Below are 12,344 nucleotides of genomic sequence, written 5' to 3'. Positions count from 1 at the left end.
CCCCCAGCCATTCGTGTGCGCCCTGGAGAAGATCCAATCCAGCCCAGAGCGCAGAGAAGGAGTGGCTCTGAGCTGCGGGCTGCCTCCTGAGTGGCTGGCTCTGAGCCGCCCATAATGAAAGCCCAGTCTCCCAATCCATCCCTGGGGAGGAGTTATGATAATACTATTGCCATTAAGGGCGTCTGGGCAGGGAAAAAAACTCAGTGACCATTAGAGGGAAGATTAGTCCTGCACCAATCTTCATGCCTGGCAACTAACAAAATCCACCCGGGGGAGCTGCTCTTCCCCAGCACCGACTTGGATATTTACTGCTTTTGGGGCTAGGGATCTTTTCTGATCTACTATATATATATTTTGGACACTGGACGCCATGTTGTGGAAACTAGCAGATAATGTCAAATATGAAGAGGACTGTGAGGTGAGAGCTAATAGCACTAAGGGAGCGAGGAGGGAGAAGGGGCTTTGTGTGGGTGTCAGCACCTGGATATAACTAGGGGTCAATCCAGCAGTCTTGGCTTGGGCAAGAGATTCCCCTGGCTTCCAACGGGCATCAGGACTGCAGGATTGGGCTCTTAGGGGATCTTGTAACAGAAGCGGACTATCAGATCGGGGGATGTTCAGATTTTTTGCTTGCTATTAGATGATGCGCCGCAGATTATATAATCTCACTAAACGCCGATTCTCCTGCTGGGAGTTGCCCAGATGAATAGGGAGTGAGGTTAATGGGAATGATGTTCACCTTTAGGTTTTAAATCTGGTCTCTTACCTTGTTTTGCCCCCTGCCCCGCGTTTCTTTCCTCTCAGCATTGTAGCCCCGTCTAGCTGACCGCCAAACTTGTTAGGCCTCCTCATTGGGGTGTCTCTGGCTCTGAGATATTGCCAACCAAAAACAATTTCTCCCCCCACCCCATCCCCAAGAGAAACTCCTTTAGATCCTACCAGTCCGGAGCGCCGTTTGGGAGCAGCGCAAATAACCAGGGGGGGGAAAGAGATCTGAGTTTTCTTCTTCCCACAACCAAACGGATGTGTTTAATCGGCTCCAGATTGTGGCTGCTCCCCAGATAAATCAGTGCACTAGTCCCACGGTAAGCGAAGTTCGGCCATGTTTGTGTGTGTGTGGGTCTGAGCGGCACTGCGCCCCCAGATGGGGGAAGTTTGGTGTAAAAGCAGAGCGCACACAGGAGCAGGGGGCGGCGGGTGCCCCAGCCTGTTGGACTGGTTCAGAGGGACCCGGGGTAGGACTGAACTGCGCTGGGGAGCCAGGTGGGAGCTGCCGCCAGGGAGGGATCTAGGGAGGAGAGGTCCGGACTGCGTGGCAGCCAGTGGGCGCCCTTGGCACGGAAACTATTTAGCTGCCAGCCTCAGCCGGGAGCGCCAGGGAGCCAGCGCCTGTCGCTGGCCCTTTACCCAGCGGTACAAGCGACTCCCACTCGCCTGGGTAGGGGGGGAGATGGGTTTTTTTCTCCTCTTCCCTCGGGCTCATCCCAGATCGGGGGCGGCGAGCAGCTCACCGGGCTGGGGGAAGGGGTGCATTGGGGGTGGGGGAGTGTTTCCTTTTCAATCTTGATTCGAGACCTGCACGTTTCTCTCACGGGAGCCGAGCAGCTTGGAGAAGGATCCGCGGTAATTAGCAGATCAGAGCTCAGGTGCCTGCCCGCGCTGGTTTATTCCCACGTTTCCCTCCCCAGCCCTCTTTCCTTGTGAAACTTCCCCCACCCACCTCCTGCTTTTTGATCTCTTTGAAAGCGGCAGCGTCTCCTCCTTTGCTCCATTGGTCATGGTCTGTATGTTTGGCTCCTACAGATTAGCTGCAGTCCCCACTTCACGCTCCATTGGGACCCCATTGAGACACCCATTCTCCTCTTATTAACCAGCCCTGTTATTTTAATGACCATGAAGCCAGAAGCTGCTAAATCCCGGGATCAATTCAATTGAGACATTTTAAGCTTTGATTGCTGAGCTTTTAAATCGGAGAATTTCAGCGGAGGCGGCTGGAGTAGTAGGATAGTCCTCTCAATGGCCAGGCAGCTATTGGGACTCCGAACTGAACCCCCTTTCCCTCCCCCACCACTGTGCTCGGTGCGCCCCCAAAGAAGAGCAGACATGGGCCGCGCGGTCTCTGGAGAGAAGGGAAATCAGCGAAGAGAGAGGCTTGAACTGGGTTCGCATTCGGTTTAGCCGCTGATGGCTGACGGGGTTCTTCAGCGCAGCCCCGTTTGCAGCTTGCCAGCGCGACTGTTTTAAACGAATGCCCAAGGTTTTGTGTTTACACTCGCCCACAACTGACCACTTACAGGGCATCTGAACCCCCCTCCCCCTAACTTCGAAGCCAGGGGCCTGAAGCCAGGCTGGCCAGGAGGCTAGGAAGGGCGCTTCGCCCCTCACCTCACCTTTCTCAACTTTTAATTAAAAAAAAAAAACCCACCTCTGTGCTACAGAAGCCACAATTCCTCACTTTGTAACAGTCTAATTTTTTTTTTCACAGGCCCCCCCCCCCCCCCCCCCCCCCGCCGCGACGTGAGTCAGTTTCTCTTAGGAAGCGAAGTTTATTTCTAATTCCCGGCTCTTCCTACTATTCCCACCCAGGCTGTGGGATGAGTTAATTGGGTTCCTAGACTAACTGCTGAACAAGGCTATTCCTAAACTAAACGTTGAGCTGCTTCGCTTTCTTTGCTCCCGCAAGAGGGTGACTCTAGCCCTGAGATTCCCCCTACAAAGGCATGCAGGGTGCGTGACCTGGCCGTGCGGAGCGGAGCAGGCAGCTGTGCATGGGGGGGAAATCCTGGCCTCATTCCAGTCGCGGGGAGTTCCGCCGTTGACCCCCCCCCCCCCGGGGCCAAAATTTCCTGCATGTTCCCAAGTCAGGCGCGCCCCACGCGCTGCACCCAGCGCCGAGCGACGGGGAGCGGAGACCCCCTCCGGCTGTCAATGGACAGGGGCTGAGACTAATCTCCCCGCACTAACGGGCTTCTGTTCTGTTCCTTTGCTCTCCAGGACCGGCACGACGGGAGCAGCAATGGGAACCCCAGGCTCCCCCACCTCTCCGCCGTCAGCCAACACTTGTACAGCCCGGCTCCCCAGCTCTCCCATTCCGGGACGTCCGACTTCCAGCCCCCCTACTTCCCGCCCCCCTACCAGCCTCTGCCTTACTCCCAGTCCAGCGATCCCTACTCCCACCTCGGGGACCCCTTCTCCATTAACCCGCTCCACCAACCTCCTCCCCCGCCGCCCAGCCAGCAGCAGGCCGCCTGGCCCAGCCGGCAAAGCCAGGATCCCTCCGGCCTGGTCCATCATGCCAGGCCTGGCCTGGTCCCTCATCTCTCGGCGCTGGAGAGCGGCTCGGCTGGGGGCAGGAGGGAAACCTACAGGCGCTCGGAGCTCCTCCTGCCCCACGGACACGGGCTGGACGCTTCCACGCTCGCCGAGAACCTGGGGCTGCATGAGATGGCTCATCAGATGGAGGAGGTGCCGGTAAGTCCCCTGGCAGGGCCTGCTCTGTCTGGGGTACTGGCTACACGCACCCCGATCCTAGTCAGAGCAGTGAGCTTGGAGCCAGCAGGGCTTGAGAGAGAGCAATTTGTCAGCTGCATTAGAGACCCTGGTTCATTCCAGAGTGGGTGTGAAGGACACGGGGGATCTTAGCCCAATTTGGGGGTGGAGTGGGATGGATGCGAGTAGAGAGGCCAGAAAGCATCATCCCTAGAGTCCAAGTGCCCTGGTGTGTCTGAGGGGCTTTGTAGCTGCTGCTAAGGGGAATGGTCCCACTTTGCGGTTTAGCTTCGATGTCTTTCTTCCTGCAGGAAGAACTAACACCCCTCTCCCCCCATCAGTCAAAAGCTGCAATCAGTGGGTGCAGGGGGTGGGGGATCCATAAAGACTCCAGGGTCACTTTCTCTAAAGGAACTGTACTTTCCCCCCCCTTCTCTCTCCAGAATGTGGAAGATCAACACTTATTAATGCATGACCAGACAGTCATTAGAAAAGGTCAGTAGATGACATTCCTATTTACCTTTCCTTGTCCATAGCTGAAGTTTAATTTGTAGATGATACATTGGCAAGTTGATACATTATTTTGTTCCATTGCTTTAAGAGGATCTGTCTAAAGGCAGGAAGCCTGAACTTTATTGCACGATCGCTTTAACTATAGGGGAGTCTTGGTTTTTATATAGTGAACACGATCTTAGGTGATATTTAATGGTGGGGGTAGTTTGGAAACTGCGTTGCTTCCTTTGGTATGTTGAGTACAAAAAAGCCTCTATTTGCAAACCTCCCATTTCGATGGGAAGCGAATTACCCTAAGTATCGGTGGCACCAGCAGACTGTCGCTGGCAACTGAATCTCTTTATTCTGGACTTTTGTGATACTAATAGCCGTAATAGCAAAACGATGCTGTTGTTTGTATTGCTTTCCGTCTTAACCAAAGAACAAATGCACTTATCCAGGAACGGAATTTAAATGCAGATCTGGCATTTAATTTTATACCGACCCAAATTCCTTGTGTATACAATGACGCGGGGGCTGGTTTTGCTAGGAACGTGAGGCAGAGGTAAATTTGCTCTTCAATCTCTAAAGGAAGGGGCTTGGTTTAAAATCTAATGAGGAATTAGTTAAACTAGCAGAGAGCCATTTGTAATCAATGGTCCTATAAAGCGGTTAGACTTTATCTGGACTGAAATGGTTTTTAGCTGTTTAAACAAGCGTAAAACGCCTATCGACTCTCAGCTCCGTTTCCAATCTTGTTTTCCTGCTTGCAAACAAACTTGCGCTTTGTAAATCAGGCAAGTTTCTCCTAGAAACTGAAGTGGGACTTCAAATACGTATTTATTTGAGGAAAAGCAGAAGTGTTTGTCAGAAACTCTGCTGATTGCCGAATTAGCTCATGGGAGAACTATTCTGCTGTCAGATACACCACCCCAGAATCGTGCTTTCTAGTGAATAAGACCAGCCCTTGCTGTTTAACCCTTTCTTGCATTAGTTGCCAATAGCAATGATTCAGTCTGGCACCATTTCGTTGGTAGATTAATATGATAGGTTTACAAATTGTGCTCGCACTGAGGTTTAATGTCCCTCTGGAAAGTATGTTGTCCCTACTCATGGTAACGATAACCGAAAGCAAGACTAATGGCGTTAACTGTTTTCAGCTGTAGATATTGGAATATGGGGCAGGAATATACTGGGATTAAATTCAAGGGAGAAAGGTAACTTCTCTGAACAGAAACACTATATCTGGAGGCGGAAGATGAAATTCAATACTGCTTGGCACCCCCTAGCCCCCAACATATTTAATTGTTCCTGTTCGAAGGAGGACGGGAGACCTCTCCGTGCCTTTAGTTTGAACGAGTTTTTTTTATCAATAGCCGAAGGATACTAGTTTCTGCTCTGCCACCATTTACAGTCCTGATGTTCATTTTTATAAGCCTGAATTTTCCAACTTCCAGGATATGATGTCACCGGTGCATGCTGAGTTTTGACTGAACGTTCAAAGGAAAATAAGTTCTAGTCTTAATTGAATGCAGCAACTTCTGAAATTTACTGTGACAACAAAACCAGCCCCAGTCCATTACTAGTCGTACTGCGGCTAACTGTGGCATTGTTAGACAAGTTACTCAGGACAAGATCCAGTGGTGGATGTTTAACACAAAACTATTTACTGTTTAGCTCCATTTAGACTTGTAATTTCCTCTTTTATGTATTTTTTTAAAATCAAATACCTGCTTTTCCACCTGGCTCCCACAGGTCCCATTTCATTAACAAAAAACAGCTCGCTGAGTCTCCCCTGCCAGAAGGATGGATTAATTGGAGTGGTGATAAACCCCAATGAAGTGTTTTGCTCTGTTCCGGGGAGACTTTCTCTGCTGAGTTCCACATCTAAATATAAAGTGACAGTAGCAGAGGTTCAGAGAAGGCTCTCGCCTCCAGAATGTCTAAATGCCTCCTTGCTAGGAGGAGTTCTCCGAAGGTAGGTAGGCTGCTCTCCTCCCTCCTACCCCCATGACTTTGGTAATCCTGTCTTTTGTTGTTCCTTTTTGCAAGCGTTGTACAAAACTGAACCGAATAACTGGTGTCTAAAGCATTTTATGAGACTTAAAAAAATAACACTGAATTCTAATGGGCTTTGGAAATAAAACTCCTTTGCACCTCTGGCTCTTCCCAAAGTGAAGTGCTATAACAGTTCTCACAACAAATTCTCATTCCCTGTTAAAATCTGATTCCATCACTGGAACAGCACAAGGTGAATTTTCTTATTTCAGTGACAAATCATCTCCCTGTGGAAGTGTCTTGGTTACTATCTTGTGGTCTTGGTATTACTTATAAGACATTTTCCATCCTCTTATTTTTGCAAACCGTTTAATTCATATTGTGTCCCATTATTATAGCTGCTATATTTTTATTATGGTATAAACTTAAAGGCAAAACCCATATTTGATTTGATTTTGGTTTCTGACACGTGTTTTACACTGAGGGGTTTGTGGCAGAGCCTTAAAAAAGTAGGTCATTGAAAAACAGAGAACCTGGTTTTTATTCCCCTCCCTCCAACAGAACCTCATTAAATGTCAGTAACTCAATTTCCCATCTTTTAAAATAAGTATGTCCCCTTTAAACTAAATAAGGTCACATCTCTCTCCCTCTGTCTACTTACAGAGCCAAATCTAAAAATGGTGGCAGATCATTAAGGGAAAAACTGGATAAAATTGGCTTGAATCTTCCAGCTGGTAGAAGGAAAGCTGCAAATGTGACATTATTGACATCTTTGGTGGAAGGTCAGTCCTGTGTGTGTGTGTGTGTGTGGAAGGGGTGTTTTTGATGTGGGTGTTTTTTTTTTTTGTTTGTTTTTTGTTTTTTAAATTGAGAAAATGACTTTTCTGTGTAAGGCTTATAAACTGTAATTCAAACACTGACAGAATGCTGATCAAGCCTAGAAAAACCGATAGACAGAACAGAGCTGTTTTAAAAACAAGTTACAGACTGTGCTGCCTGTTAGCCCTCCCAACGCTACTATAAATGTGATTATTTTTTGGTTTATCCCCTCCTCAACTCTAGTTGTTCATGCCATCCTTCAGATCAAATAGGGATCTCTGACTATTCTATTATGTTATTTTTCAACTTGATCATGTCTGAACTGTAACTAGTGAGCTCAACTATTGCATTAACTTCAGTTGTCATTCACGGAAGCCATTCTATGTAAACTAAAGAATTTTACATAGTTATTTCCATACTGTAGTGAAATTGACAGGTGTGAGAGTGACTCCTTTTATACCAAACAGTTCCAAAGTCCCCAGTGGGACCTAGCTTGTTTAGTCACTGACCTATTAGAGAAGGGATAGTTGGGGGGGAAGCTTTTTTCCAATTTTGAGGTCTTGTATATTAGTGAGTTTGACTTCCTATGGGGAGGCTTAAAAGCCGTGGAGCAGCAGACTCCAATGAGTGGCCCTACCTCAATCGCATCCTCAGAAGCTTTCCTAATAAACATGCATATAAAGTGAGATTTACAGCTTTTGACTTCCTGATAGGAAACTGGAGCTCATTTAATTTGCAGCATGTTATGTGGTCCCTGTATGAATTTAGCTGGGCCTTTTCTTAAAAAAAAAAAAAAGGCAGCTTCTTGTTATTGCTATAGTTAATGGAAATGGAAACCGCAATTTAAGTGTGAACAATACTTTGAAACTATCACTCTGTTTTTTTAATCTACATGATCTCAAAATACTGTACTAACTTCTAGAAAGATAGAATTGGAAGACCAACAAAAGAGAGAGAAATCTTGTCTAATATATTAGTGTGTCTGTATATTCCACACATGCTACAGCTAACCTATAGTTCACAATAACATTCAGGATGTTTGTTTGAATAGATAGTTTTAATACAATAATAGAGACAAGCTACTGTTTTAGTTAATTAAAGCTATCATCTGATAAGTTATACAAGTGTGCAAAGTCTATTTAACTTCAAAATTTTACTGACATAAATTGAGATCAATTGCCAGCTGTGTGATCATCATAAGAATATATGCCTTATAATAATTTTCAGGTGAAATTCTATCTGTACCTGTGAAACATAGCTAGATACAGAGACCCATATATTGTCCTCTGATACAAAGGGAACCAGAACAATTATTTTTTTGTAGCACCGGTTATGCAGGTTTTTCTCAGCGTCTCTTCCTCAAATTTGGTTTATCTATTACTTAGGAAATAACAAACAGTATCGGGAAGATCATACTAGCAATGGCTCTTTCTAAAGTGGGGGGTATATTTTGAGAATTAAAGTTTTTGCCCATACTTCTCTTATCTTCTAACAGTGAAGGTCTAATTATTGGATCTAAAACATTCACCTTATCACGTGTCCCCACCCCAGGTGAAGCTGTACATCTTGCTCGTGACTTTGGCTATGTCTGTGAGACAGAGTTTCCTTCCAAAGCAGTGGCCGAATATTTAACCAGACCGCACTTGGGCCGTAATGAGATGGCTAACAGGAAAAATATGCTTCTTGCTGCAAAGTAAGTATGGAGGGCTAAAGGGGGGAAAAATGCTTTTTGGGTTACTGGAAGAATGTGAGATTCTGTAACATACTATTTGTTTTTTGCTTTTAATAAAAAACACCCCCCCCCCCCAAAAAAAGTGTGAATCTGTAATACCAGAGTCAACATAAACCCTTATGGCATAGTCCTTTAGAATTAATTGGAGTTGAAACCTACGTGGTCTATAGAAATGACACTAAAGCTCTACAGAATAAAACAGACTGAGATCTTTTTCTAAAGAATTTTTACATCTGGCTAATTTTAATGTTGTATAGCAGGGATCTAGGATTTAATGAAAACCCACTGGTGTCAAGAGAGAGAACCACATTGACTTCAGTGGGCTTTGGATCAGTCCCATAATACCTCTTGACTACAGCACTCCATAGCCGATAATGTAAGCATTACTCTTTTTGCACTCTACAATAAGAGAGTGTTTAAAAAAAAAAAAAAAAAAAAAAGTGCATCACATTGTGTATCATGCTGATTCAGGGAAGTTCACTCAGTGTACGTGAAATGAACAAAGCAACTTAAAAATACATCTGAAACTTAGGCCCCAGATCCTGCAGCATTTATGCATGTGAGTAACTTCATGTGGTTGAGTTGGCCCATTGAACATTCATGTGTATTGTTAAATTGTATTGTTACGTGCATAAGTGTTTGCAGGATTGGGGGGCCTACGTTTCTGATGAAGAGGGTAAATTTAAATGCCCAGTTAAGTGATTTACAATGGATAAAGCAGCTGAAGTGCATCTGTGGAAGTTCTCACAGACACTATCCCTAAATTGATTTAAAAAAAAAAAAAATAGAGCAAATGAGGCAGAACCAGCTAGATACCAAAGCAGGAAAGATTATCCTGTGGAAAGTGTGTGTACACGTGTACGTATATGTGTATATAAAGCTTGTCTGAAACGGACACTAAAAAACAGGCTTTATTCTATAATTAGACTGAAGAATATCCTTGTAGTGATGTAGTTGTAATAGAGTGTAATTGAGTTCTGAAAAGCCTCTGTGGTTGCTACGCAGTCTGAATTGCTGGTTATTGCAATTTAAAGGATTCTGTATCTTGCTTCTTCTTTTCTTAGTGCTAAATCCTCTTACAGAGTGCCTTGCACTTTCCAGCATAAAGTATGAACCCTTTTGTGTCTTACAGGCAGATATGTAAGGAATTCACAGACCTCCTCACTCAGGATAGAACTCCTCTTGGAAACACTAGACCTAGTCCAATCTTGGACCCTGGCATCCAGGGCTGTTTGACTCATTTTAGCCTGATCACGCATGGCTTTGGGAGTGCTGCCATCTGTGCTGCCATGACATCCGTCCAGAACTACCTAAATGAAGCATTAAAAATAGCAGACAAAACATATATGAACACTGGCGACCAAAGTCCTGCAGAAACCAACAAAAACATTGATAAAATGGATAAGCACAGGAAGTAAAATGAGGGAAACCAGACTTTCAAACTGTTCCTCCAAAACACAGACTGGGATCTTCTTGCCAATGGGGCATGTAGAAATTTGGTTACTTTCCCTCCCCCCTCTCTTTTTAAAACAACAAAACATCTTATTCAGGATCTTCAATTCCTCTGGATCTGTATGACAAGTCTTTCTAAAGCTGCAGTACCTCCCTTAACTGTGGAATCCGTTACCAGAAGATAAGTACTGGTGCAAGTGTATTAAAATCCTTTGCTGTTAAAGTGGTGCTATAAAGTCTTTGGTGGAAATATACTAAGAGATATGTAGAGTTTTCAAACATCTAAATATCTAGTGGTGACAAGCTACCGTGTATATTTTTTTGAGATATGGATTTTGGATGGGATACTCTTCATTATCTGGAAAAACTTCAGGTTTTTAGTCTTTAAAGCCAACAATAACTATAATGCAGTATTAAACAAGGTATTTAGATTTATGTACATGGTGTATTTTATAAACACATGACAAACTCCAAGATCATTCTGTTCTTGCTTTATTTTCAGCTGACCGTAGGAAAAAACTGATATCAGCATAGATGAAAGAGCTATTTGATGCATTTGACGTGCTTATTTTAATTCTTATTTTTTATGGAAATATTCAGGCTTTGAAAAATTGCAGTTGCCCACAGTGGAAATCCTTTTTTTAAAAACAAAAACCCAAAAAGAATTGCTAGTGCAAACTGAAAAAAAAAATGCTTTTAGAAAATCTTTTTCTTTGTCTAAGGATATTGCAGCTTTATTCACATATTTATATCAGGTCTTGGTTTTTAAATTGAAAAAAAAAACTTGAAAAAATAGGCATATACTGTAACTTTTTTAATACTACTTTTTTTTTTTTTTTATAAATGGGTTTCAAATTTTAATTTTGGTAAGTATTTCAAAGGTAATGGGGTAAGCTAAATACATCTTTAGGTTTATGCACAGGTATGTTATACAGGGTATTTAAGATTTTATTTTTTAATTTTATTTTAAATTCTCAATTCTTGCCACTGAAGATTAAATCTAATCTAAGGGGTATGTTCACAAAGCAATAATTCTTGTGTACCATTCACCTAAGAACGGAGTAGAATGAGTGCATGAGGTACGGTGCGTATGCGACTAATGGCGGTTCGGAACTACTCTTTGCATATTTGTATATGTTCCCAATATAATTCTGATGTATATGATAACCATATAATAAAAGTATTCTGGATAGAAGCACTGAATGTCTTGTTACCCGGAAAGTGTTTTCTTTCCATATTTTGTCAATATGAGACACTAGAGGACGTTGTGTATTGTTGTAATTACAGCACTTTGTTCAGATTAACAGAACAGAAATATCTAGTTGTTTGCCAGTAAAACTAATGGTTTCAATTAAATGAGTCATGTATCTCCAAGAAGTTTTTAAGCCCTCCGTATCATGCCATCTGCCTATTTAAACTAGAGCCACATTTTAAGACTTCCTTCTCATAAAAATCTGACCCAAGAAGCTTTATATTTAAATTTGATTAATCAGATGATTATACTCTATATGTTTAATGATAAATGCTTGCAAATACCTTGAATGTGAAACTGGATATCTGACTTCCGGTATTAGCCCCATTTTATAGATTGGGAGAGGGGGGGAACTGAGGCCTGGAGAAGCTTGGATAGAGTGCCTAAGTCACAAGAGAAGTCTGTATCAGGACTGGGAGCAGAACCCTCTATGTCTAGAGTCTGTGTGGTGGTACCTTAACCATGAAGCTGTCCTGCAGAAACTGGAATAAGTTTCTTTAATAAAAAAAAAAATCTTGGAAGCAAATATTCACACGTTCCCATAGGCCCTCAGCACTTAGTTAGGATGACTGGATATTGCAAGATTTGGTATAGAACTGAGAGTGAATGATGACACCAGAGTGAGGTGACTGCATGCTAACAGCAAATAAGAACCCCAAATGCATCTTTTTTAAAAACAACAAAAAGTCCTCAGGGTGGGTGGGTGGTTTTGTGTGTTGTGGGGGGGGGGGGGGGGGGCAGAGGCTGATTCATGAAGTTTTGAATACTTGGGATGGGCAATCTTGGAAAATATGCTTAACAGCTGCTTAATATAAAAATATGCTTAAACTTATTTGTAAAGTAGTGCCCTGAGGCCCCAATGTAGATGTGGGGAGGACGACCCATTTTGCTAGGCACGAATCTGGAGTAAAGATGTTGTCTGCCCTAAAGACCTTGCACTCTAGGTAGATGTGGCAGACAGGTGGAGAGTTGAGCTGCTTGTAAGGTCTCCAAATTTTTTTTCGGGGGACAGAAGGAGGAGGTTGGTATTTTTTTTTTTTTTAATTGCTACAAAGAAGGCCTTTCAATTAAATGGATTTTTTTTAAATGAGATTTTCCATTTCTGTGAGA

The 12,344-nt window shown here is 43.8% G+C and overlaps 1 protein-coding gene across 1 annotated transcript; it reads left to right on the top strand.

Moving 5' to 3' along the window:
• The first annotated feature begins 207 nt into the window (after window positions 1-207).
• TFAP2C (transcription factor AP-2 gamma) lies at window positions 208-10,603 on the top strand. The gene is made up of 7 exons (XM_034787369.1): window positions 208-418; window positions 2,995-3,471; window positions 3,933-3,984; window positions 5,737-5,959; window positions 6,643-6,761; window positions 8,350-8,491; window positions 9,663-10,603. The coding sequence occupies exons 1-7, from the start codon at window positions 371-373 to the stop codon at window positions 9,946-9,948; spliced, it is 1,347 nt and encodes a 448-aa protein (XP_034643260.1). The 5' UTR covers window positions 208-370; the 3' UTR covers window positions 9,949-10,603.
• Window positions 10,604-12,344: the final 1,741 nt, after the last annotated feature.

The sequence above is a fragment of the Trachemys scripta genome, chromosome 12 (assembly GCF_013100865.1).
Source record: "Trachemys scripta elegans isolate TJP31775 chromosome 12, CAS_Tse_1.0, whole genome shotgun sequence".
In the NCBI taxonomy this organism is placed as follows: domain Eukaryota; kingdom Metazoa; phylum Chordata; order Testudines; family Emydidae; genus Trachemys; species Trachemys scripta.
Note: the sequence above shows the minus strand (reverse complement) of the source record. Positions and strands in the feature narration are given on the sequence as shown.